This window comes from Pyrus communis, chromosome 1 (genome assembly GCF_041283825.1).
Source record: "Pyrus communis isolate YQ-2024b chromosome 1, ASM4128382v1, whole genome shotgun sequence".
Taxonomy (NCBI): Eukaryota; Viridiplantae; Streptophyta; class Magnoliopsida; order Rosales; family Rosaceae; genus Pyrus; species Pyrus communis.
In genome coordinates, this window is record NC_142565.1 from 14169651 (window position 1) to 14197189 (window position 27539).

Consider the following 27539-nt stretch of genomic DNA (forward strand, 5'->3'; position numbering starts at 1 on the left):
ATGACTTGCGGCAAAGATGATGTTGTTGTGGGATTTTGTTGATTCAAGGGTCTTGGCGAATTGATCTTGAATCGAACGTCGTTACAAGTTATAAGCTTGCAACAAAGTCTTGAAGGAATCGGCATAAGTGCTTGTTGATTCTTCAAGAGAATGCTACGGCTTTGGTCGAAAGAAAACTTTGGCTTTAGTTGTACTTTCTTCGAAGAGAGCTTCGGCAACGTATTAGTCTTCAAAGATTTGGCAGAGGTTTTCCTTTTGTGAGAATTTCGACCCTTCAATGTAGAAATTGTCGACCTTACGCTTGCCTTGGGACCTTGTATTTATAGACTTCCAAAGCCATGCCTTTAGGTGGATTTGGCTTTGATTTTTGTCATATTTCAGCCACTTTCCTTTGCTTGGCCAAATTATAGGGCTTTCGTGCCAATTTTGTGAGTAATCTTCAATTTTTGCTTGTTTTATGAAGATGTTTTAGCTTTCTTTCTGGTTTTGATAGCAATTTGGTCCCATTACCGATTTTGGAGATTTCTTCCCATTTGTTGCATTTTAGGAATGCTTTTGAGCTTCCTTTTATTTGTGCCACATGTCATTGATGACTTGTCCATTTGTGATGAGTCATATTCCACGTGAAGCTTTGTCATGCATCATTTACATTCAACGAAAACCTATTTTTGTCTATTTCGAACCATTTTTCGATATTCCGGACCCGTTTTTTTATGTTTCAAACCCTTTTTTTGGTGTTTTTATGCAGATTTGGCTCATTGAAGCTCAAAATCTCACGCTCGAAGTCCATTACACTTTCACTACTCAAGAAGACGCATATTGTCCAAGCTCTTCCAACCCAAATGGCAGACTACACTTGTCTCGACAAGTCATAGAGTTGACAAGCACCCTTGCACAGCAGACGACCTTGGTGAATGAGCTCTTGCAGCGCACTGAGATGCCATGCCCCAAACGAGGAATCTCGAAGTAGGACAAGGGCAAACGACGAACCTCTCCAGCATCATCCTAATAAGCAGCCACTCGACCAATCACAAATCGAGTGTTCTGGCAATGTACACTCCCGACTAGGCCCCCGAGATAGCGTATACTCTCGTCTTAGCACGAAGAAGCGTGCATTCTCGGTTAGGCCCACGAACGAGCATACACTCAAGGTTAGGGCCACACTCCGATAATCAACATGAGCAACCTTCGAGGCGAAGTGTTCATTTGCGGCTAGGCTCGCAATGAGCATCCTCCACTGCACATCGGAGTAGGCAGCACAACGGACGAAGAGAAGTAGTCACTCAATCTACCTCAAGTTCAACCGGCAGTCTGTGAGAAATTCGCTCGCCTGCTAGGAATGTACTACATGCACCCCAACCGCGGCATAGACGAGCCAAACACATAGAAGAGTAGCCTAAGCCAGTAGGTCACGATCAAAGGTAGCCGAAAGCTTCGCTACCCCCAACAAAGGCAAATTCAAAAAGAAGTAGAGAAGTTCCTAACCGAACGATTGCGCGATTTTCAACGCAACAAGGTCATTGACGAGGCACTGACCAATATAAGCAAGTCACCCTTCACAAACAAGATTGAGCATGCAAAGCCTCCATATAAATTCAACGTGCCACATTTCACATCCTTAAAAGGAGATGGAGACCCGAAGAGGCACCTAAAGCACTACCATAGTGCAATGATCCTTTATCGGAATAACGACGCTCTCATGTACAAAATATTCCCCACCACTTTACAAAGTGGGGTGCAAGATTGGTTCTACACCCTGCTGCCACAATCCATCTGGAGTTTTGATGAGCTTTCTTTAGTTTTCACCAATGATTATTCATCATATTGCTCGATCAAGAAGATGTCCGACCATTTGTTCAACATGAAGAAGAAAGCAAAAGAGTCGTTTCGCGACTATGTAAAAAGGTTCAAAGCAGAAAAGGCAAAGATAGTCGGATGCAACAACTCGATAGCTAGTGCAACCTTCCAAAAAAGGACTCCCAGCAGACCACCCGCTGTTCGGAGAATTGATCATGAAAGAAGATCTAACCCTGGCAAACTCTTTCACTCTGGCAGAGAAGCATGCACTTTGGGATGAAGCTCATCGATGCACATTCAAGGCAAATTTAAGCGATCTTGAATATGAAGTCCCCCACTAATCTGAAGGAGATTCGAAGTCTAACCAGACGAGCAGCAGCCTTCAACCACTTTCTCTCGCGGTCCATCGATTGATGTAAGCCTTTTCTTAAAGCTATCAAGAGGGCACAACAAGACAAATGGGATGATGAGTGTGAAAGAGCTTTCCAAAACCTGAAGAAATGTTTTCATCACCTCCCTTACTATCCAAGTCGGAAGCAACAAAGGACTTATACATCTACTTGGCAGCCTTGGAAGTAACAGTGAGCTCTGCCCTCATAGTAGAATAGTTGAGAGCCCAACTGCCAGTATTCTACACTTCTAAAGCTTTTCTTGATAAGGAAACTAGATATCTGAAGATCGAGAAATTAATTTTCGTGCTAGTTGTTGCAGCTTGGAAGCTCAGACCATATTTTCAAGCTCATATAGTCATCGTCATGACTCAGTATCCTCTACGATCAATCCTACATGGTCCAGACGCTTCTCAACGAGTAATGAAATGGGCATTGGAACTTGGCTAATACGGCTTGGTTTTTCGACCCCGTATGGCAATAAAGGCCCAAACCTTGGCGGACTTCATAGCAGAATTCATGCCTAGCTTAAGCGACGCAACAGACCAGCCCAACAACGCCTCGAAGGCAACCGAGCATGCTCTAGTCGCACCTGTTCCACCCGATGGAGATTTCTGGAATTTGTATGTCAATGGCGCATCCAACTACAAGGGTTCAGGAGCAGGCATGGTCCTTGTCACCCCAGACGGTTCGATGCTCGAGCAGACAATCACTCTAGGCTTTAAAGCATCTAATAACAAAGCAGAGTACGAAACCCTACTAGCAGGCTTTCGAATGGCAAAAGACTTGGCAGTAAAAAAGCTTGTGATCCATTATGATTCCCAGCTAATCACTAGCCAGACTACAGGGAAGTACACAGCAAAACATCTGAAGATGGCGCAATACCTAGAGAAGGCACGAAAGCAACTTAAGGCATTTTAAACTTACATCCTCACTTAAATTTCGCAGGCAAACAACGCCCAAGCGGATGTGCTAGCTGACCTAGGCTTCGCCCTCGACAACCAACTCAAACGCTCTATTCCAGTGAAGTATCTAGATAAGCCAAGCATAGAGGCAGAGCTAGCAGTCGAGGTGTCACAAGTTAGTACAACTCCAAACTGGCAAGATTCCATTATAGACTACTTGGTCAATGGCACACTTCTCACGGAAAGGTTGGAGTCTAGAAAACTCCAAACGAAAGCAACACGCTACACCGAACCATATCTCCACTGCTTAGCACCTCCCGATGACCTAAAAGTTCTAAGTTCAATCCATGAAAGTGTCTATGGAAATCACGCCGAAGGCATATCTTTAGCAGAGAAGGCTCTTAACGCAGGCTATTACTGGCCTACTATGCATTAAAACGCTAAGAAAATAATACAAAAATGCAACATCTACCAACGCTATAAGCCGGTACCAGCACTACCTGTCAACAAATTACACCCGCAGACGAGTCATTAGTCGTTCATGTAGTGGGCAATTAACTTAGTAGGGCCAATGCCACCCGCTACTGGGGGCAGAGGCATGATGATCATGGCGACCGACTACTTCACCAAGTAGGTGGAAGTAGAGCCCATGACAACCACAACACAAATGGACATATAGCACTTCATATAGAGGAACATCATTTGCCGATTTGGCATCCCTCAATCCATAGTCACGAACAACAGCCCGCAATTCGTAGGCAAAGATTTGGCAAAGTTCTTCCAGAAATATGGCATTAAGCAACATATGTCCATGCCGAAGTATCCCCAAGGCAACCAGCAAGCGGAAGCATCCAACAAGACGATTCTCGACCCTCAAGAAATCCCTCTCCGACAATAAGGGAAAATGGCCAGAATAACTTCCTGGATATATATGGGCGTATCGCACGACCAAACGACGAGAAACTGGTGAAACTCATTTCTCTTTGGCATTTGGTTCAGAAGCAATCATTCCTCCCAATGTCATCATGCCAAGTATCAGCACTCTATTGCCAAGCATCGAGCAAAATAGAAAAGAGATGGCCACAAACTTAGATCTAGCAGAGGAGAAACGCGAGAAAGTCATCACCCACATTGCAGCCTACCAGCAGTAGCTCATTTCTAGCTATAACAAAAGGGCCACGATTCTGCAGTTCTAGCCTGGAGATCTAGACCTAAGAAAATCCTTCATTACTGCTCGCAGAGAAGGCTCCAAAAAGATGGATCTTATCTGGAAAGGTCCATACAAGATTAGCAGAGTAGGTGGCAAAGGTAACTACACCGTCGCCACCTTGAACGACAAAGAGATCAAAAAGCAGTGGAATGCCTACAATATGAGGAAGTACCATGCGTGACCTTCTGCTACATCAAGGCCTGAAGACTCAAGCAGCTCGACGAGCACCACCTTGCAAAGCCGAGGATTATCCAGTTGTTATGCAGTTCCTACCAAACAACTAAGTTTTCGTTCGTTTCACTCGTTTTTCAATAAGGAATTCAGAAGTAATCTACAACTTGGCTTGGCTACATGCTTACAACGACTGATCACTTCTGCACTTCAAAAGAAGATCGCGCCCTTCTTAGGGACTTATCGCAGAAATTGCATCTCCTTGGGGACCAACCATGCTCTCCAGTGCGAGAGGGTAAACCAATTCCCCAACACCCACATGGGTTTGCTCTCTAATACGGGAGGATAAACTTTAGACTCCCCAGATGTGGTTGAGTCGGGCTGCCCTGGTATAACTAGGTGCACGATGGCTTATGTCAGAATTCCTACAAGTAGCCACAATGGTCTTTTTCAAGGCTTAGCTAACTGAAGGATTTTGGGTCTCTTAGCCTAATCCGTGGGAATCGGGCCTCAGAGACAGAGGAGGCACATTACGTAGTACGCTCTATGGATGACTGCCCTGGAACCCTATAGCTGCTACCAAGTGCACTAAGGTAGCCTAAGGTTTCCAAAAAACTGCCTATGGCTTGCCCTTCGAACAGTAAGCCATGCTAAACTTATACAAGCACACGTTTTTGTGAAAGGTTAAATAGCGCACATATACGAAGCTTTATCCATTGCCGACATGCTACGCAGTCGATAAGCTTGAGTTCTGCCAAAGCGCGGAATGATCTTTTAAGATCTAAACTAATTCCTAAAGTGTTGTGATACTTGCTACGCAACCCACGAAATTGGTTACATAAAAGCAAGGAGTTCTTTCAGACCTTTGCTTACGAAATTCCATACAACCTCATATTTATGATACGAAAGGTTAGCAAATTTCATACCCCAAAAATCTTTAGTATGTTGTGATGCAGGCCACACAACTCAAAAGATTAAAGAAAGCCAAGGTTAACAGCCAAATGGTCACGCAAACTCGTCTAGTTCTATAAGTAAGGCGTCCGGCTGCCGACCCTATGGCTAACAACTTTACAAAAGTTCTACACCAACACTTATGGCTGCATAGGCTACGCGAGCCTGTTTGCTTATAGAAAAGCAGCACGCCTGCCGCTGGTCTAAAGGTCAAAGGTTGGGCATAAACAAAAAAAGCGAAGATGAAAAAAAGCGAATGAAGCAAGTTTATTAAATTTTCTAGCAAAATTTATAAACAAATAGCAAAGGCCGAAGGATTTCAAGCAAAGCAAAAAGTAACAAGGAAAACAAAGAAAATCCTAAAGGCTACCTAGAAGACTACTCTTCAGCAGCTTGGACATCCCACGACTACTCGGTCGCCACACCTTCAGTAGCCACAATGCTTTCAGCAACAACATCATCCAGCACTTCACCCCCAGCTACCCCAACCTGGGAACCAACTTCTCCGACTACTTCCCTAATGGAAGCCTAAAAAATAAAGGTAAGCAAGTATTTCGGAGAAATAGAGAAGGTCTCGAAGTCTTTCCCAGCAAAATCAAGGTCAAATGGCCTACCAAAGAGATGATCTACATAACCCAGCTTGTAGAATTCGGCCTAAATCTAAACAAGCGAAGCCTCAAGCCCAGCCTTTTCACCCTTTAGCCGCTCGTTATCCTCGAGCATACCAACATGGACGCGTTGCAGCTCATCCACTTCTTTCTTCATACTTTCGTTGATCTTCAGTGCACCTTGGAGTCTAACACTTGGGGTTCAAGCCTATCGATGATCTTCTTGAAGTGGATCAATTGATTATAAGTACCAATCAATTCTTCATCCTTTGCATAAGCAACGAAACGAAGCTTAGAAACGACAAACTCAAGATCTTGAATCTGAGGTATTTAACATCCAATCTCCTTCTCTACACTTTCATACTTAACTTGGATCACGTCAAGCCTAGGCTTCAATTCAACGATCTCTTGGCATGTAGTATCAAGCTGCGAAGAAATGGGGGTAGATATATTAAACCCTTTCAAACCAACGAGCTCAGACTCCAACCTCTTGATCTTCTCAGCAGAAGAATAAGCTTCAGCTGCCACAGTCTTTGCCACCTCCTTGGTAGCCTTGGTATCCTCTTGGTCAATGAGCATAGACTTGGCTGCCAGAATCGTTGTTTTCTACATCATAGCAAGCAGAACAGTCCTTCTATATTCGGTCGTATGCTTCGCAAAAGAACTTAGGCAAACAACCCTTTTAATGCCATCAACAAGCTTGGCATACGCGTCCATGTCTTCAAGCAGATCTGGTTTCAAGAGTGCACAAATCTCAACAGCCTCCCTGGAAACAGGCTTGGTGGGTTTCTCACAACTGCCCACGCGAGCAATCTCCTCTTTCTCAATAGGCAAATCAGTCCAGCAGCAAGGGAAGTGGGTCTTGACACCACTTTAGCAGCAAAGTCCACCTTATCGCTCTTTATAATAGCAAGCCTCTCGAAGTGTGAACCAGACTTAGCTTCTAATGAACGTCTTGGTACAGATTTCGGCATTAGGGGCATGACAGAACCTCTACGCTGAGCAATCCTATCAGCAATCATACTAGCCATTTTCAACATGGTAGGCACCACATGCTCAAATCTAGCAGCCTAATTTTTCTTCCCGTTGGAAGAAGTCAAGTTAATCACAAGCTTTTCGGCAACTGGCGGACCCTCATGAGCAGCGGAGGAAGTCTTCAGTTTTTTCTCAACCAGCATCTCTTTAGCAGGCTGGGAAGATTTTTTTTTTTCTTTCCACCTTCATTCATAATAGGTTCCACGACAACGATCAAACAATCTAATGCAAACGCCTTGATCCTCTTTATCTTCTCTCTTCGGAGCAGCCCACATTTCTCCCGGCAAAGAGGACTACGCAGCCAACGCCATTCACAGTGCTCAGCAGGATAGCTCAACCTATGTTGGCTTTTCCCTCATTTTTTTCTCTCGAACCAGCAGGCATGAAGCTTGCATGCCTAGCATTCTAACAGCACATAAGACCCGCAACCTCCTCATTTCTCTTAATCGAGGTCAAAGGTGATCAAAATGGTATTTATTCAAAACCCTCTCATCACTACTCACCAAATCCTCACCCTCAAGGTAACTCTCAATTATTCCTTTCGAATTGGGATTAATTACCAAATTAATTGCAAGATATTATTTGACATAATATCTTGCAATAATATTCAAAACACCACCATAAGTGGCCGGTCCCTATTTCTCCAAGTAGAGCTAGCCACACCCCTATATATAGCCCTATATTTCTCCAAAAACTTAAGTTCATTCTCTCCCAAAAATCCCCCAAACAATTTCTCTCTAAAATTCTAACTTTGGCATCGAAGATTCTTCGGCCAAAGCCCCCCCCCCCCAGCTCATCTTGGGCGCGTTAGGCTCTTGGCCATAATCTTAAATGTTATTATTTTGCAAGTGCATTTTCGTTAAATGAGAAGAAAGTGGAAATTTACATCCACAAGCACTTCATTGAAGTCGCAAAAAATTAACCAAGGAAAACATCTATTATCATGAAGAGAGCGAATGAGGTCCTAGAACTTACGGCTCTCTGGGGTAGCTGCAAAGCCATAAAACACAACGATCCTCTAATGAGACCTATCGCTAATAACTCTAATTTCAACAACAATATGATGGTTAGAAGAACTCAGTATGCACAACGGTACCAAGAAGTAACGTCATTTGATGGTGTTTTTTTTTTTTTATCTAACCTCGTCTCATGATGCTCCAAGAAGTAACCTACCATCTCCCGTTCTAGTGTCGAATCCAAATACTGATCGCTCTCTCATACATGTGCTGAGACTACATGGTTATGCGCTCTTCTCACTGAACTCGACGTTTGCCATCGTTTTATAGTCCTTCTTTATTGTGACAACCTGAGCGCCACCTGCATGGTTGCTAACCCAGTTTTTCATGCTCACACATGGCACATTGAGCTTGATTATCACTCTGTTCGAAAGAAGGTTGCCTTGGCAGTCATAGAGTATAGTGCTTTTATATGCTCCAAACTTGTCCAATTTGGTTGGAGGGAGGAGAGGAGCGGGGGTGTTAAATAATAGGAAAACTTAGGTTCTCATTCCTATTTTTCCTGCTTCATTCATTAAAACTTTGTTCATTTTCAATTTTTGATCAAGGTCCTTAGATTTTAATAAACAACATTAATTATTTCAATAATAAAATATTTTTTTATTTCTAAATATATTCGTTTAGTATTAGAAACGTTATAGTTGGTATATTTATATTTATGGCTAATTTTATCATATATTTTTATTTTTAGTTTGTACCCATTTTTAATTTTCAATCTTTTTTTTTATTATTTTGTACCAATTTTCGTTTCAATTTTATTTGTACCCATATATTAATTCTTTTTTATGCCTATATTTTTTTAAACTTTATTTGTATTTGTACCCATATTTTTTAATTTATTTGAACCCATTTTTAATTTTGTTAAATGTACCCATGCTAATTATATGTATTATTTTATGTTTTAAAATATATCAATAGTTTTTTTTTATTTTAAATATGTTAATATTTATGTACATTATTTTTTTGCTATAATTTTTGTGAAGAACAATATTACTCTAAAATTGATTTTTAAGTATTTATTATATTTTAAAAATATTGTTTGATTAGTTTAAATTTCGTAAATTTGTGGGACATTAAATGCATAAATGCATGAATTAAATCTCTTAAATGAGGCTAAGGACCTCGATCAAAATATTTAAACAAACAAAGTTTCAGTCTAATAATTAAGTTGATTAGGGACCGGAATCAAAATGACGCTAAATAATATTTAGGGATGGGGGTTAAATAATATTTATTCTTCATAATTTTCTAGCCATTATATGTGTTCCTTTCCTAGCCATTGTATGTATTATTTTCCTTTGTAGTTTCCAATGAGTCTAGAGTTTGCAACCCACGCTCCCCCACTACCTCTGCGAATCTGCGACCCAACCTTCGCCACCTCCTCTGCGATATCCACCTCCAGAGCTAGACCATATAAAGGTGAAAGATACGTATTCAGATTTTAAGATTGTCATTTGAAATATTGTTTACTTCTATGGCAACTTCTGGGTAATATGTTTCTGTTTTACTACTTTTGAGTTTGGTATTTGGAGATCTTAATTTGCTGAAGACTCAGTCTTCTACTCTCTACTTCCATCTCATTGTCTTACTTTGTCATATGTTCGTTGAGGACAGAAAGAAGCACATGACTTCCAAATTGCTATCATGACTGAAGAGTAGAAAAGATACATCAATTGGGCAGCCTCAGCCATTTGAAAGACTTTCAGAGCTCATCCACACCATCCGTGTGCAAATACAGGTAAACTCTTTCTTTCATCTCTTCACTTCCCAACTGTAATTTTGTGTTTGAGCGTGAGACTAAAAGGAAAGATGCAAAAAGCTTTCCAGTTGGTCATACATTTTTAGGGATGTCAATTCTAACCGTTAAATCCGTTAACCGTGGATAATCGTCCGAATGGATTGGATTTGGATATGAAAATTTGGGTATGGTTTGGATATGGGGAAAAACCGTTAACCTTATTCGGTTATGGTTTTGGATATGGTTATAGAGGTAACCAATCCATATCCGTACCCGAATCAGATCCGAATATTATATATATATATATATTATATTTTATTTAATTATGCCTTTTGAAGTCTTGGAATCAAGCCCACAACGTATTCAATTATTCATATCCCTATAGTACTAATTCATTATGCATGCATTAAACCCTATACTATCTTTATTATGCACCAAACATCATACATGGGGCATACCAACAACCTCATCAATTCAATACTCTTATTGTTATACTTAACCAAATTAAATCATTGAATCATTTTATATATCAATTATTAAATGTTCCAAGTTTATCAGATTCATCTCTCTTAAAGAGTCTCACTATCAAGAAATTGGTGCATGTTGTAAGCTCAATAGGTAATCTTTCATTTTTTTTTCATGTTATTTGATTCATGCAAATTATCAATTAGCGTCAGTTTTTCAGTTTATTACATATGAGCCCATAGAATTATGCAAAATTAAATCAATAATTGTATTCTTGTTTGTTGTTATATATTTAGTTTACATGTTTTATCTTCCCTTTGTATTTGTTTTTGTCCTCTTTTTCTTTTTTATTGGACCAATTTATCATATTGGCTTATCATGAACAACTTTAAATATATATTGTTATGTTTTTTGTAATTGGATGTGGCTATTTAATGGCAAAATTAGTATCTACTAAAATTTATAGTGCGTCAATTGGATGAATATATATATATACATATATATATATATATATTTTTTTTTTTTTTTTTTTTTTTTTTTGACGAAGATGGATATAACCGATAACCGATTGAAAATCCGTTACCTGGTGGATATGGTTATGGATAATCCCCGATGGTTAATTTTCATGGTTATGGGATGGATATAGCATTTCCGTCCCCAAATCGAACCGTTGCCATCCCTATACATTCTGTATAGCGATGAAGAGTACCATAAATATCAAGCTGAAGGATCACATAAGATAGAAGCATTAGGAAATAGCGCCGTAAGTTTGACGAATGCATCTAATTAGGCTAATTTTATATTGAAAACTTTTGAATTGTTATTCTAAGGTATCGAGAAGGATTTGAAATGTAATAATATCGATTTATATAGATACATTTATACACATACAAAAAAAAAAAAAAAAAAAAGGGAGGTCTCATTTGAAGTATGTGTTAGTTGGTTAGAGCATCTCCAAAGCAGATGTCAAAATTGCTACGTAAGCATACAATAGTAAAAAATGGCAGCAAACTCTTTCCAAACGAGCCTTCAATTTCTTATATGGTGCTGAGTCATTTGAATGTAAAGCCTTTTGCTGTCAAATTCATTAAATGATTTTTTTAATAGATTAATATAATATATAATAAATGTTGTTATGTTTTTGAAATATTTGATTGGTTGACTTAATTATTGGACTTCACAAAAAGATAAAAAATTTATTAAAAGACATTATTATTTAACATATCAAATTGCCACATAACCTATCAACTATCATTTTCATGTTTAAAATTTGAAGTCTCATTTAGAGATGCTCTTAATGGTATTTTAAGTGCATCAACGTTGTGCTAATAAATCTAAGCTAATCTTAGCTATTCAATTTGAAATATTTTAAAATGTTGAATAATTTGTCGTACTAATTAGCATCTAACATAGCTTTAAATTAAAATATTAATATTTAAAAATAATAATATATTTACTAATTGACCTTTATTTGCCAAACAATTAGATTAAAAGAAAATTAATGAGAAAGACTTGAAAACTTTAAGTTTTAATCAAAACGACAAAAAGATGTTATAAGTGAATAGTACCAGTAGTGACTTTTTAAAGTAAAAATGTCATTTTCGTTAAAAATGAACAGTATTAAGAGTTTTGTTAAAACTCCCTTAAATTAATAGCACATTTATTATGCGTTTTTTGTCATTTTACACAATTTTACATAAAATATTATCACATTATAACACTGGTTTTTTGTAAAAGCACTTTTACAACTATAGTTTTCCAAACACTCAATTGCTTTATTTCACAACTACTTATTCTCTCATGACACAGAAAGAAGCGATTTTCTTTTTCAAAGCATTGCAATACCAAACTAGCCCACAAAGATTTATATGAAGTTACCCCATAGATCCGTCCAATGTTCGAATACATCATGTATTCATTTTTTGTAAATACAGTAGGGTTATATTCAAATGTTGAATGTTACACTTATCTTATTCAACATTTAAAGTCAATTTTCCGAATTTATAGAGAATAAAACCACCGCCTATTTTCGATCAACCAGAGTAAGGCAGCCTGCAAAAGAAAATAACAAAAAAGCAGATTGATGAAGGAAAAGTAATGAACATTATTTGAGCATCTTGCTGAAGCAGTTTTTCTCAATTCAATTCTCTAATGCTATGTTTGGTTCCAAATACAATTTTTTTTTTAAATGAAATTTTTAAATACACTAAATCCAACAATTGAAATTGAATATGAGCAAATATAATGTAAAAAAAGATCTACCAACCCGAAATTAAACCAACTGCTAAAACAATTAGAAGGAAATAATTTAAATCAAAATTCACCTAAAAAACTCTATAAATATCTATGTATTTGTTTGCACATCTAAATAAAATTCACTTTCATCAAACAATTTTTTTCTTTTTTTTCTTTTTTTTTCTTTTTACCTACTTATGTATTTGTGTTTAAGAATGGGATAGGTTGTGTGGTTTTTCCATGTTATATCATGTGGTGCATATGTGTAAAAAATGAGATAGGTTTAGTGATTTTTCATTATTTATCAAAATTTAAATATTTTTAAGTTAAATGTTCATAAAAATAGATTAGAATAATCTAAATAAAATTTATTTTTATAAAAGTTACCAAACAAAATTAGTCTAAAATCATTTTTTAATAATTTCGAGCTAGAATTTAAGCCAAAATCATTGGAAAAAAAAAAAAAAAAAACTGTTTCTGGGTTAGAACCTAAATTTTGTAGGCTAAAAATTTAAGTTTTAACTCCAACCATTGGAGTTGGTCTAAGCACATGAAAACTAATTGAGATAGGATGATGAATATCCATCGAAATTGAGGCATCATATAAAAAATATCAGATGACTTAAACGCACCCCAATTTTAGAGATGTATCTGAGCTGTCGTAGTCTTGAGGACCGTTGTTTGAGTTACAGGGATTGGTGACAGACTCTGATGACTGACCCTCCTCCGTAAACATGTTCTCTGAATCGACCTGAACAAGCCTCCGGCCATCAGATTTCTCCGCCACCTTCAACAAGCATACCAAGAACCCCCATTAGCAAATTAATTAAGCAAAAATCAAAACATAGATGAAGAGTCTGCAGAGAGATCTTATACTTCTTGTCTTAATCGTTCATTCTCTTCCATCAATTGCATCCCCTGCACATTCATATATATCATGTCAAGAAAAAATTGTGACAAGAACAGGCAAACAGAGAAGAGGAAATATTTGGAGGACAATATTGTCTGGACCTCACTGCCATTTCCTAATTTATAACCGTTAAAAAGTCACTTAATAAAGAACACTACCAATGAACTCCTCGAGTACTACGAATCTACTATCGAACAAATTTGAAACCTTTAATCTCGTTTCCTCAATTATTTGTTAATTTATTAGGTCAGAAGATGTAGGGTAGAGCTACATGGTCAAAAGTTGAAAGGTAACTAACATTTCTTTGAAGATCACCGATCTCTTTCATGATTTTTTCACTCTGAAAAAAGACAACAAAATCCAGTTAGATAATAAACAATTATATAGAAGCAAGCCTATAGAATAAAACAGACCTTTTTCTCTATTACGCGGCCCAAGCCAGTTTCAAGGGACTTCTCCAATTGTTGGAGTTCTTCCAAATTTAGTCCTTGAATTTCTTCTCCTCTCATCTGCCTATAGTTCAAGGAGCTTATATCATAATTAGGGACCACAAACTAGTATTTGTTTTTAAAACCAGAGATTTACAAATACCTAAGTTGATGACTTTTTGCTGCAATTTCCTTGCTCAACATGGTGTAGTTGCTGTTCTCCACTAGCTACATCAGATTAACAATTCTTTTAAGCAAAAGTCAAAAACGAAAAATAGTAAAAATGTTAATTGTTTACGGTAAAGAACAAAAAGCATATCCATATAAAATTCAGCCAGTGAAGATTATCTTATATTAAGTCAGAATTAATGCAAACAATAGAGAGAAAAAATAGAGCAGGGACTTCAAATAAAGAATGCACGATAGAATGCATCTTAATGTATTAAGTTCACGTTGTTTCCTATTTTTAAACTTCAAATGCATGCAATGTCATATTCTAGCTTTACTAACAAAAAATATGGATGAACCAAAATTTACATTACTGTAGGCACTGCATGAATAAGATATAAACCATGATTTACAAATTTAGGAATGCAATAATTCCAAAAGAATTCGTTTCTTATACCATTAAGTTCAAAACTTGTCATGCTGCAATGGCTTCAAGTCTATAAGATTCATGGTACCAAGTTCGCGATACACACAAAAAATTCCCGTCATAAAACTTAAATTGCTTCTATAGCAATTTATAAGAGTTACTAAATAAAACACGTATACAGTAAAACGATGAGATCCAAGATTATAATATATCTACCCTTTTGTTCCATTGGAAACGGACAACACAACATCACATTGATATTCATCTATTTATCCATAAATATGTTACCTATAGAGGACCAACCTGTAGCTGAAGAGATGGTTGTTCTAGTTTCTCGAGATTCTTTGAATGCAAGTTGTGCCTTTCTAGAATTTCCTTCATACTTCAGAAGAAATAGAATGAAAACAATGCAGGTCAATAGCTAGGATAGCCAGAAAGCTTCAAGACAATAGCATACAATTAAATAAAAGATAACGCATGTGAGATGGGAAAGACAATAGGAAGTTCAAATAAATATTTGGTTTCGCATTTAAAAAATGCTTCATATTTTAGTAAATACATCTCACACATTGTTAAATTTAAAGTTGCAATAATATGTTTTTCCCTTAAAAACCTTGCAGCGCGTATTAAGAATAAATTGAATAACTGATAGTAGCTATTACATGCACATGAAATCTTATATACAAGTTTACAAGCAATGAAGGCTCATATAAAGTTATATGCTGATAAAATAAAGTATAAGCTGACGCAACGAGTAATGGGATAGTTAGGATCGATCATCATCGAATCCTAGAACATAAACTAAAGTCCATCAATAAACCGGAATCCACTAGAAAATACAGGAACTCTAAAGTTTAATTGATAATAATATGAATGAATATTGGAATACAACCCTAAAAATTGTTTATATAGTCTAAGCAAACCATAGCTCCAAAAGGAAAATAAAATAGGAAATAATTAAATCCCAAAGATTCATAAAATATGTAAAATGCCGAATAAAGATTTCTGTCAAACAAGTCTCGAGACTTGAAATACTGGTAATATACCCTAATTTTTGGAAAACAAGTATCAAGACTAAAAATTCTGGGATTTGTCAAATTTGACTCTTCTTTGTTTTTGGTTGTTGAGCTACTCGAAAAGCCCAGAACCTTAACTCTCCAGATATTGCAGCGGAACATAATCTTCTGACCCTGAAATTACCAATTCTCCAATCACTTTTCTTCATTTAGCGTTGAACAATTCAATTTTTGGGCTACATCATAAGCAATGGAACAAAACCCTATAGACGGAAATTACTCGAAAATGGTTGAAGTTGAACTGGCTCAAATGGTATCTAGTCTCCTTGTTGTTGAAGGAGGTCCTAGTTCAAATTTCATGAACGAAAGTTTTCTATGATGTCAAACAAACATAAAAGGTCAAAAATTGGCTGTTAAAAGTAATAGCTGGCTGGAGTTGATTATGTACCTTCTAAGTATAATGTCACCCCATTAGCCTCCTAATTCAACTTTGGTAAGCCAAATTTAGTCCTGATTTACCAAACTTGTATTCTTTCATCATGTTTGTATTACAACCTATGGTCAAGTTGGTTCTATCACAGGCAAAGTAATAGGAACTAATAAATTAAAACACAACCAAACTATTAAGGATAATTAACATCCAAGAAGTATACAACAATTTTCCTTGAAGAAATCACACTAGAGAAAAAGAGTAAAAGCAAATGGAAGCAAGTCACTGGCAACTTAAAGAAGCACTCCAGTCATGACTGAACTAACAACACTTCTTAAGTTATCAGAAACAGCAGTAGGTTTAGACCCCAATAAATTGAATTAATAATAAAGCCTTTTTTTTTAGGGTATTAATAATAAAGCCTTATTTGTTTAATGCATATATGATTTATTATTTTTTGAGATCCAACACTATAACAAACAAGACAAATAACATCCACATCCAACTTGCACTCAAATTAAGACCCTTCAATCATATATATCATTTGAACATCTAGCTAGCCTGTTTCTTCTTCCCATTCAAGTGAGTTTTCTCCTCCTTCATCTTCCCATTAACTTTATATAATCAAACTTTAGAATGATTATTAAAAAAATTACAGAAAAAAAAAAAAAAAAAAAAGTTGTGTATGTGTATGAGTGAGAGAGTGAGAGTGAGAGAGGGAGACCTAGAGCTGGCGTATTCAAAGAGCTTTCCTGTGGAAGAAAATATGATAAGAGCAATATCGGCATCACAGAGAACGGAGAGCTCCTCGGCCTTCTTGAAAAGGCCTCTTCTCCTCTTGGAAAAGGTCACCTGCCTCGCCGTCGCGTTGTCGATCTTCTTGATCTGAATTTTCTCCCTCGCCATCTCTTAATCTTTAGTTAAATTAATTCGATCTTCCTTTTCTTCTTCTTCTTCTGGTTCTCCTGAAGAAAAAAAAATTAAAAATAATAAGAATATTATAGCTTTTTTTGGAATGGAATATTTTGCTTTCTTGTTAAGGCTTTAGATGTTTGAATCAGATAATATAATCAACCAAAAACTGACCAGAAAAGGCAAAGAAATTACAAGCAAATGAAGGATGGGCTTAATTGGAGAGGGACAGATCCAGTGCGAGAACTGGCGGCATGTTGCCAAATTTAGCTAAACATCTTTGGAGTATGTGGGGGGCAATGGCAAACCGTCAAAGTGAAGTGCAAGTTTTCGAGACAGAGAGAGAGATATATATCAAAGGAGAGAAAGAGACCCAGCATCCATCTCCATCTTTAGATTCTTAACCAGATCCAGAGTTTCAAGACCAACAAGGTTCAGAGGGAAAGAAAAGAAATGCTTCCAACCAATTGGAGAAAAGAAAAGGATAAAGCTAAAAGAGGTAAAGGGTTTCTTTGTTGATTAGGTGGAAAGGGAATTTGTTGATGCTTTTAAAGTTTCTTACTTACGTGGTTACTTATTTATTTACCAGTCTGAATGAATCTCGGGGAAGGGGCGTTGGTATCGGTGCTGTATTTGGATGGATAGATGGGAGAAATTTTTTATTGGGACGGAAACATGAATAATACATTATGTGTTTTTATGTAAGTGGTGGGAAATTTTATTTTTTAAGTTATTAATTTTTTAACACATATATCTCACCATTTGTATAGTAATACGAAATATATTATCCCATATGACGGTTAAAAATCTCTCAGTAGATAGAGTTCACAGAGCTATTAGTACTGAATAAGCCACCGGTGAGAACACTCAGAAGTGGAGAGAGAGAGAGAGAGAGAGAGAGGAATGTTTGTGGAAGTGTGGAAAAAGAAAATACTTTTTATGGTGAAGCAAAACTATTCTCTTTTTCCATGTTTTACCGTTTAGTTGCTGTTAAAAGGTTTAACGATGGCGAGAAAGTCAAATGTTGAGCTGCAGGGAAACAATAAGATATGATGGAAAAAGCAAGATAATTTTTTAGACTATATTTTGTAAAAAGTAAATTTTCAATTTAGTTCAGAGAAATTTGGAAAAGTAACCAAAATTTAAATTTTATTTAGAATTATAGTCACTATTTAAAGACTATGATAATTATAACCAAAATTTGATATGAAAGTACTAATTTATCCTGAACAACTAAAATCATCCTCTTTCTGGTCTTAACTATGAACGAAGTAGTAGTTCTGTCGTACCGACTAGAGCAGCGGTGGCGCCGATGAGGAGAAAGAGCTCTTTGTACAAAATACCAAACATTTTGTCTCATTATACTTCAATGGAGGAGAAGGAGGGTCTGGTGAAGAATGGAATTGTCGATCTACTAAGAGTGGGAAGGCAGTGTAGGTAGCAGCTGTGGAATATTGGATATGGTGGTTGTGAGGCAGGGCGGGGCGGTGAAAAATCTAAGTGCCCTTTGAGTCTGGCTGATGCACTTGCCGCCACGACACTCAAACGTCGCTGCCACCGCAACCTCTTGTATTAACATCGATCTTCTCCTACTATCCTCCAACGCCCAAATACGAACCATTTCCTCCTCCTCTTCTTCTTTAACACTATGAAAATTCAGTTTCCCCCACAATATTCCTATTCATTTTCTTCTAGTATATGTATATATATCATATGTGTCTGTGTGGATATATGGATAAGTTTTAGCTTTAAATTATGTGTCCCTCATATGTAATATTGCTCAGGTAGGAACCCATATATGTTGTACTAAAGTTGCAGAACAATTAAAGTCATGGCGACGGCTGAGGAGACCCTCACAATTACATACCCTTGTTCAAGAATTTTAGTCATTAAGAACAAATTAGTACTTTCATATCACATTTTAGTTAATAATATCATAAATTTTGAAAGGTGATTATAATTCTATACAGAGTCTAAAATTTGGTTATTTTTCCAAATTTCCCATTTAGTTCCTGAATTATTATCTTAGTGAAAATTAAGTTTTAAACTATTTTAGTCCTTAAATTATAAAAATCTGCCAATTACATCCCTAATATTATATTTGAATCTACAATATTCAATTTTCCATCAATTTAAGACACATTACTTGCATCTGATACACATAGAGGGTAGATTGGTATTTTTTTCATAAAAAATAATGCATGGAGTTAACTTTGGAGGGTAAATAAGACGTTAGATTTGCAACCTATATGAAATGTTAAGGGCTTATTGTGACATCCCACATCGCCCAAGGGAGTGATTCTTATATGTATATTCTCATCCATACATAGCACAAGGCCTTTCGGGAGCTCACTAGCTTCGGGTTTCGTAGGAACTCCGAAGTTAAGCGAGAAGGGGGCTAGAGCAATCCCATGATGGGTCACCCACTGGGAAGTTGCTCGTGAGTTCCCAAAAACAAAACTGTGAGGGAATGGTAAGCTCAAAGCAGACAATATCATGCTACGGTGGTGAAGCGGGCCCGGGAAGTGATCCACCCCGAGCCGGGATGTGACAATTGGTATCAGAGTCTAACCCTGGTCGTGGTGTGCCGACGAGAACGTCGAGGGCCTAAGGGGGGTGGATTGTGACATCCCATATCGCCCAGGGGAGTGATCCTTATATGTATATTCTCATCCCTACCTAGCACGAGGTCTTTTGGGAGCTCATTGGCTTCGGGTTCCGTAGAAACTCCGAAGTTAAGCAAGAAGGGGGCTAGAGCAATCCCATGATGGGTCACCCACTGGGAAGTTGCTCGTGAGTTCCCAAAAACAAAATCGTGAAGGAATGGTAAACCCAATGAGGACAATATCATGCTATGATGGTGGAGCGGGTCCAGGAAGTGATCCGCCCCTGGCCGGGATGTGACAAGTATAGGTGAGAAAATGACGGTATTACACTCTAAAGTGTGTCAAATAATTTAAATTGACAAAAAATTGGATAAAATAGCTTTGAATATAATAGTACGGATGAAGTTAACATGTTTTTAATGAATTTAGGGACTTATTTTATAGAAAAATAAATTCAAAGACCTAACTTTTAATGAGATGCTAGTTCAGTGACTAAATCGGCACTTCACCCATTTGTAAACTATGTAATGTGATGTTCATGGTTGAATTTCATTTTGAGTAATGCTAGAGACACCATCTACTTGAAATATATTTTGTAGATCACATAATGTGGGGTTGATGATTGAATTTCTTCTTTAAATCATTAAAGAAAAAATTCAACTATCAACAGCTACATCATATGATCTACAAAATATGGCCTAAAAATGCGGGATCTCTAGCATCACCCTAATTTAAAATACTTATGTAGTACTTAACTGGTTGTGCTAAGTGACACTAACAATCACTCAAAATTTGTTAAGTGGTAAGTTTTGAGTATTGTTTGTACCATACTTGATCAATCCCGAAACTACTAAGCACCGGTCAACAGCATACCATCAATGATCCACAAGACTTTTCCTCTAACCAGGAGGCCAATCACAACACGACACATGTCGGTATCAGAGGCCAATCATAGCGCGACACGTGTTGATATCAGAGGCCAATCACAACACGACACGTGTCAATGTCAAAACAAAACTAGAAACTCTCTTCTATAAAAGGGGATCATTCTCCCACAATAATCCCTAATGTCATTTGTACTAAACTATTCACTAGAACTCACTAAAAGAGAGCTTGAACCTATGTATTTGTGTAAACCCTTCACAACTAATGAGAACTCCCTACTTTGTGGACGTAGCCAATATGGGTGAACCACGTACATCTTGTGTTGTTTGCTTCCCTGTCTCTATTCATTTACATACTTATCCACACTAATGACTAGAGCAACCTAGCGAAGGTCACAAACTTGACACTTTCTGTTGTACCAAAGTCCTCGCCTATTTTATGCATCAACAAGTATAATTTGTTATCACATAATTGTATTTAAAGTTCTCATATTTAGATTAACATATACCGCTAGATTCATCTCGCATCCCATGTTTTTTTTCCTTCCACCTACTCCATTTCTTATCATAATTTCCTCTCGATTTATGCTTAGTCGTATACTCTTCTCAGATATCAGGGTATTTCTATACACAAATTATGGACGACTTTTGATACTGGAGGTTTATTCCTGAAATGTCTAGATTAATGATTTCTCTATTGAACTAAGTCTACAATTTTTTGATGTACTAACATAAGTACTCTTCAAAACATAAAATAGGAGTATTTTTTATATTATTGTTTCTTTGCCAAAAAAATAAAACCATATTGATGTCAAGTATATTTTTCTAAGAACTGCGATTTCTTTAACGTCTCATATCGTAAAGGGTAAATTACATTTTCATACCTCAGGTTTGGGGCCTATTTCAATTCCTTACAATATCTTCAAAACATTTCACTTTCCTACCTTAAGTACTATTTTATTTCAAAATAATACCTCTGTTACAGTTTCCATCCATTGATCCGTTAAGTGCTGACGTGGTTGCCACATATATGCCACGTAGCTGCCAAATGTCTGGCACGTGGCAAATTTTTTTTTTTTTTTTAAATCATGAATCTTCTGAAAAAAAAAAAAAAAAAAAAACCAAAAACAAAAGCTAAACCGCAACCCCCATCCCTCCCTACCCCGTAACCTAACCTGTAACCCAAAAGAAGAAGAGGAGGGGGAAAAAAAAAAAAACCCATCTTTCATCTTCCTCCCCCTCCCATCTTCCCCAAACCCACCGTGCACCCACCCTCCACCTCCTCCTCTGCAACCACTACCTGCAACCTAGAAAAAAAACAAAAAACCCAAAAAAAAAAAAGAAAAAAAAACTCTCCATTTCCATACAACCCAGATCCCGTCTTCCCCAATGAGTGGATTTAAGGAGTGGGGTGTGTAGAGGAGGGAAGAGGGTGTGTACGAGGGTGGGTGCGCTAGGTTTTTTTTTCTTTTTCTTCTTTCTAGGTTGTAGGTTGGAAGGGGGAAGATGTGTGCGCGGAGGAGGTGGAGGATGGGTGCTGCAGAGGAGGAGGTGGAGAATGGGTGCGAACGACGGATGGAAGATGATGAGGGTCCAACACTGCGGGGGAGGGGGGTTTGACGGGATCTGAGAAGGAGGGTGTGCGAGATCTGGGTTTTCTATTTTTATTTTTTTTTTCAGTTGAAGGTTTACGTATGGGGGTTTCGGCAGGGGGGAGGAGGTGGGGTGATGGGATCTAGTTTTCGAACTTTTTTTTTTTTTTTTTCTAGGTTGCAGGGAAGAAGATGAAGATAGGGAGGTGGGTTTGGGGGTTGCGGGGAGAAGAGAGGAGGGTGAGGGGGATAAGGTTTCAGTTTTTTTATTTTTTTTATTTTAATATTTAGAAGATTTAGGTTTATTAAAAAAATTAAAAAATTATTTTTTTTGCCATGTGGCAGACAGCAGCCACATGGCATAGATGTGGCAGCCACGTCAGCACTTAACGGATCAATGGATGGAAAATGTAACGGAGGTATTTTTTTGAAATAAAATAGTACTTAAGGTATGAAAGTGAAATGTTTTGAAAATGTTGTAAGGAATTGAAATAGGCCCCAAACCTGAGGTATGAAAATGTAATTTACCCTATCGTAAATGTGGAATAAGTTAGTTGGTTTTTCCCCTTGCAATTATAAGTAAAAAATCTTGTCGTTATAAATAATTTTTAATCAACCATGTCAATAAATGAGATCAAAACTAAAGAATATAAAATGAAAATGAAATTTTCGTCTTTGCTCACGTTGTGCCTTTGTTCAGAGATCTCTTTTTCCTCTTCCTAAAGATTTTGCCTTCAACATTCACTATTTTCCCATTTGCTGTACAAAATTCTTTTTTTGAAAATGAAAAATGAAACTCATGTGTACTAGGAAGAAACCCATTTCAATGGGAAAATAAGCAGACTTTTATTTGAAAAGAAAGTGAAGGATGATATAAAAGAACATCTCTCTACTTTTATAAGTACTGTGAAGGCTAGTTTTATTGTTTGACTTTACTTGTCAAATATTGTAAATTGTACCACACACGTTCTAGTTAGTTTTAGGGTTAAAATGCTACTTTTGGGATCATGCTGCTGGAAATATCATTTCAAGAGCTTAACTTCTCTTGTCAAAGGTTTGTTCATACATATGTTTCCTACCATTATTTCCAGTTCATTCCGTCTAGTGGTTCTGTCTAGTCAAAACTTCTCCCTGCTTTCACGCGAGCTAGGGACACACTTTATGACAACCCACATGGGCCATCTGACAGCTTTTTCCCGAAAATGGATTTTCAACCCTAGATATTTCCAAATTGATTTTGCACATGCCACGTGGCTTTTCTGATCACTTTTCTGTCTGAACATCAAGCCCTCTTTAAAAGCTAATCTAGGGTTCATTTGTCTTTGGGGTTTGAGATTGGAAATTTTCTAAAGCTTTATTTTTCATCTCCATCTCAGATCTCCTAGGAGCATCAAGCATATTTTATGGGTAATGTTCTTCATTGAATATTTCTAAATCTATCCTTGAAATTGCTTACTTAAATTCATTTTATATGCTCATTTTTTTTTTTTTTTTTTGCTAGGAGTTTTACATTTTTAGAAAGGGGTTGATTTTAGCTTTAAGCTACCTCTTGTGTTCTTTATTGAAACCCTAGCCACAAAACCATGTTCATGCATCAAACACCCAATCATTGCATATTAGGGTATCATCGTCTTCATGGTTTTGTTTTAATTTTGTGCTCAATTTTTTCAAGTTTCAAATCTTTAAACTGACCTCTGTTTGGATTCGCGTCAAGTTTCATCTTTCAAGTGTTTGACTGGTGAAACTGACTAGACATCGAATCCAGATTTGCATCAACTTCATGATAACATCATTTGCATAAGTTGATTTGATTTCGGTGCCACAAAGTGAAGAGCTCAGAAGGAGCTGCCACTTCGTGAAGACCGAAGGAGTTCATCTCTTGTAAGGTAAGGTTGCACAAAGGTAAAGCTGCTCCATAAATAGGGATCTAGGAATTGAGCTTTGCGTGGTACTTTGTAAGACTGTTGTTTACACTAGTGGATTGGACTCAGTGGAGAGTCCTCGGTTGTTTAACCCAGAGGTGAGTTTTTCTGGCCAAAAACTTCATGCGTTCTTTGTCTCTTAAACTTGTCCACATATCTTATTTACTTTCATATGCTTCACGCATCTTATAAATTATTATTTGATATGCATTAGAAACTAAGTTTACACTGCATATTATGAGCAATGAACTGAATTGTTATTGACTAGGATAACTTGTAGTGAACTAAGGTTGATTTGTAGACTTGCGTTTGATTAACTGATGAATATGCACTTAGTTGACTAGTGAGCTTGAGTATTCAATCCAGCATACTTTAATTCATAATTGCTTTGTCATTTTTGTTTGCATAATAAACTAATATGTAAATGTGTTCAAGATTAGGAATCATTATTGTAAAACTAATCTGGGAAGACTCTGATTAGTTGAACATATTGGTCGGTTAGGTTTTGTTCTTACAGCTGCACTATTTATCACTAACTAACTTGTAGCTAGCTCGTTTGACTAGTCTACTGTGGAAAGTTAAATTTTTATTTGCAGGATATTCCACCTAATACCCAATTTCAAATACCTTGTTATCCTTTTTTTGCACAAGCATTGTCGTTGGAGGGAAGAATAGAATTTAAGATCTTAGGAATTTAAGATCTCAGATTAAAGAATCAAACGCTTTTAATTAGTTGTACTACAATTTTGTTGCAAAATGTTATTGGAACTTAATTGACATATTGCATACATAGTTTTCTTTACATTCTTTTCATCATCTTTTTCGTCTCCTTCTTTGATCATGTCCTCCTGAAGTTCAAAATCGAGGGGTCTTATTGTCCTCTCGCACAGAGGCGTGCCATGGTGTCTAATGTGACAGCACCAGGATGATCTTATGCCTATTCCACATCAATAGGCACGATTGCCATGTTTGCAAACGTCTAATTTACGGATATCTGAGTTGCAAATGATTTTCCCATCGCTGCTTTTTTTTATTTTTTTTATTTTTTTTATTTACATAGTGAGTTTCGATGGTCATGAACTTCGTAGTTATTCTAGCTCTAGCCTCATTGGGCGTGCCAAAATGTTGACCCTAAAAATTACGAAACCTACGTGGCATCCAAACTGAGTAACTATAAGCCAACTATGTCCTTCTTATGGATGTGGGAATGCAAACTTGCAACCGAGCTTGGTCGGGCAAGTTAAATGACGATGCTGGTGATGTCGAATACGCTATTGACGTTTGCACCAAAGCGATTACTATCGATGAAGGAATGCGTCTTGGCCTTTAATACTAGAACTTGAAGACAAGGTTACTAGATCACTATGAAGTTCATTAACTGGTTCAACTTCATTGTGCCGAATAAGAGGTAATCTGGGAACACCTCACTTGCTCAAAGCTGATGAGATGACCTCTTTAGACGAGAGAATTGGGAATTCTTTGTCTATCAAGACTTGGATAGATAACCAATCGACTAGAAGTAGTGTTGTTAGTCCAAACTGAAGGTGTTTCTCGATCACCTGGTTCTACAAATCCAGTGTTGTTAATCCAAACCGAACATGTCAGTAGTTGTCAGCACAATGTTGTTAATCCAAACTGAAGATGTGTTGACGAAAGAGTTGGAAGATTTAGTGTTTTTCTCAAGGTTGTGAAAAGGGTTTCGCATAGAGTATTTTGAGTTATTTGCTGAGTTGAAAAGGCTTTCAATTTTGCAGAGCCTTATATATTTATAGATGAACCATCTTTGATAAATAAGCATGTCGAGACAAAATCCTAATGGGATTGTGCTAGTTTAGCATTCACTCAAATATTCATTTATCATTTCTAAGTTGAAACTTCATTGTCATCCAGTCTTAGCTTCTTGGATTCTCGTCCTGAACCTAGCCCTATTACAAAATGTATTCATCTTTATCTGGTTAAGCAGGCATTCTGATCCTTAGGATAATTCTCATTTACCCAAAGATCAATCTGATCCTTGGTAATTTTAATTCATATAGGATTTGTTTGAACCACCCACGCTTGATCTCTTCACAGTTCTTCTTTCATAAGGACTCGATCGATCCTATTTATGGGCTATCAGCCCATTGGCCTAAAAGACGCATAGTGGCCGAGAACCGTGGTCCTTAAATCAGTCCATGTCAAGCTAAGCTGTTATTGGACCCAAATTACCTACTCTAGTTCCATGTAGCTAGCGACTAATTCAATGAGAATGATTTTTTCTGTAACAATTCATAAATTATTCATATTCTAAGTATATTTGATTTTTGCTACTTGGTACTACAATCTAGTGGTATTCCTCTTCACATGTAAGTGAAAGGCCTTAGGTTCAATCCTTGCTAAAAGCGAATTTGAACCGTAAGATTGCTAGCCCATCGTGAAGCTTAGCCCAATCTCCCACTCTCTTAATGTTGATAATATCATTTGTTCAAAAAAAGCTACATCTAATTTCTTTTGTTTTTTGTTTTCCATTACTGATGACTAAACGTGTCTTGAAAACCTTAAGTTTACTGATGACTAAATGGGACAATTTCTTAATCTTGGGACAAAAATTGGACAAACAGGCCATGCACAAGCCATGTACACCATGCACAAAACTGAAATTATTAAAATACCCACATATAAATGGATTATTTGCTCCCATTTTCTGATTTCTCCCTCTCTGCTCTCTATACCCCTCACACTTTCTCTTATCTCACTTTCTCCCTCATGCATTATCTTTCCCATTCTCACTGTGCACACACAGTGCACTGTCATCCCGACCAACTTTGTCCAAATCGAAGCCACCACCAATTTCATCTCGTCCTCACGAGTCTAAAACACTTAACCTTGTCATGAATCTCATCCCCAATCGTTAGGATCGAAATTCAAGCAGGCAGCAAGTTTTCTTGCCATTTTCCGGCAACACGGCAAACAACCGAGGCTCGAGACCACCACCATTGGAATGAAGTGGAATCAAAATCAAATTTCTATTGAAGTTGTTTACTTAAACTATCTGGAATCAAAATATAAATGACATTGATCTATTAAAATCGTTTACTAATTCACATGAATCGGAATGAAAATTAATGTGATTACTAAAGGACCCCTATTTTAACTAATCTATTTTATATGCTAATTACTTTTAATTATTATTTTTTAGAACAGAGAAGATTTTTATTTTTAAGTAAACTTTCAATTTTTCTTTTTTAATATTTTGTTGAGACCTCTACTATCCTATCTCTATCTTTCCCATATTTTCATTTTCTATCGTGACCCAATCCCTATTCCCCATCCTTTAACCCATAGCCATCACTTTTCCTGTAACCACCAACCACCTCCCATGTCACCACCAGCCATTTCCCTCTTCCCCACCCTTCATCTTTCTCCACTTATTCTTGATTTTGTAAATGTTTAATTCGAGTCGCAACAGGATCGAGTCAGTGGATGAATCAAATTGATTTTGGTCATCACCAACCGACGTAAGATCAAACCTGAAATCCAAAATCTCCTATCTTCTTCCCTTCTGATTTTGGTCATGAAACCTACACAATCCCACAAGCCATGAAATCTATATAATCTTTCTTTGACAGAGAGAAGTAGAGATAGAGATGAGAGAAGGGTAGTTTGGGGTAGAAAAGTTTATTCCGGATTGAGGCTTTCTCCCAGAGTTGAATTACTACCCATTGTTTGGTAATCCAATTCCAAA

At 37.1% G+C, this 27539-nt stretch overlaps 3 protein-coding genes across 4 annotated transcripts; 2 read left to right on the forward strand and 1 right to left on the reverse strand.

The window, feature by feature from the left end:
• Nucleotides 1-1669: 1669 nt before the first annotated feature.
• Nucleotides 1670-2077, forward strand: LOC137719860 (uncharacterized). The gene has a single exon (XM_068458860.1). It carries the CDS (start codon nt 1670-1672, stop codon nt 2075-2077), a length of 408 nt encoding a protein of 135 aa, XP_068314961.1.
• Nucleotides 2078-2660: 583 nt separating this feature from the next.
• Nucleotides 2661-3527, forward strand: LOC137719861 (uncharacterized). Its single transcript, XM_068458861.1, has 2 exons — nt 2661-3080; nt 3135-3527. The coding sequence occupies exons 1-2, from the start codon at nt 2661-2663 to the stop codon at nt 3525-3527; spliced, it is 813 nt and encodes a 270-aa protein (XP_068314962.1).
• An 8577-nt stretch (nt 3528-12104) lies between these two features.
• Nucleotides 12105-17332, reverse strand: LOC137721116 (MADS-box protein SVP). 2 transcript variants are annotated; one of them, XM_068460228.2, is made up of 9 exons: nt 17007-17332; nt 16624-16864; nt 14757-14835; nt 14022-14086; nt 13844-13943; nt 13729-13770; nt 13397-13438; nt 13153-13307; nt 12105-12337 (listed from the first exon to the last, which is right to left on the reverse strand). In XM_068460228.2, exons 2-9 carry the CDS (start codon nt 16803-16805, stop codon nt 12319-12321), a joined length of 684 nt encoding a protein of 227 aa, XP_068316329.1. In that variant the 5' UTR covers nt 16806-16864; nt 17007-17332; the 3' UTR covers nt 12105-12318. The 2 variants fall into 2 exon arrangements, with proteins under 2 accessions (XP_068316329.1, XP_088554731.1); XM_088698605.1 differs by having other exon boundaries at nt 16986-17332.
• Nucleotides 17333-27539: the final 10207 nt, after the last annotated feature.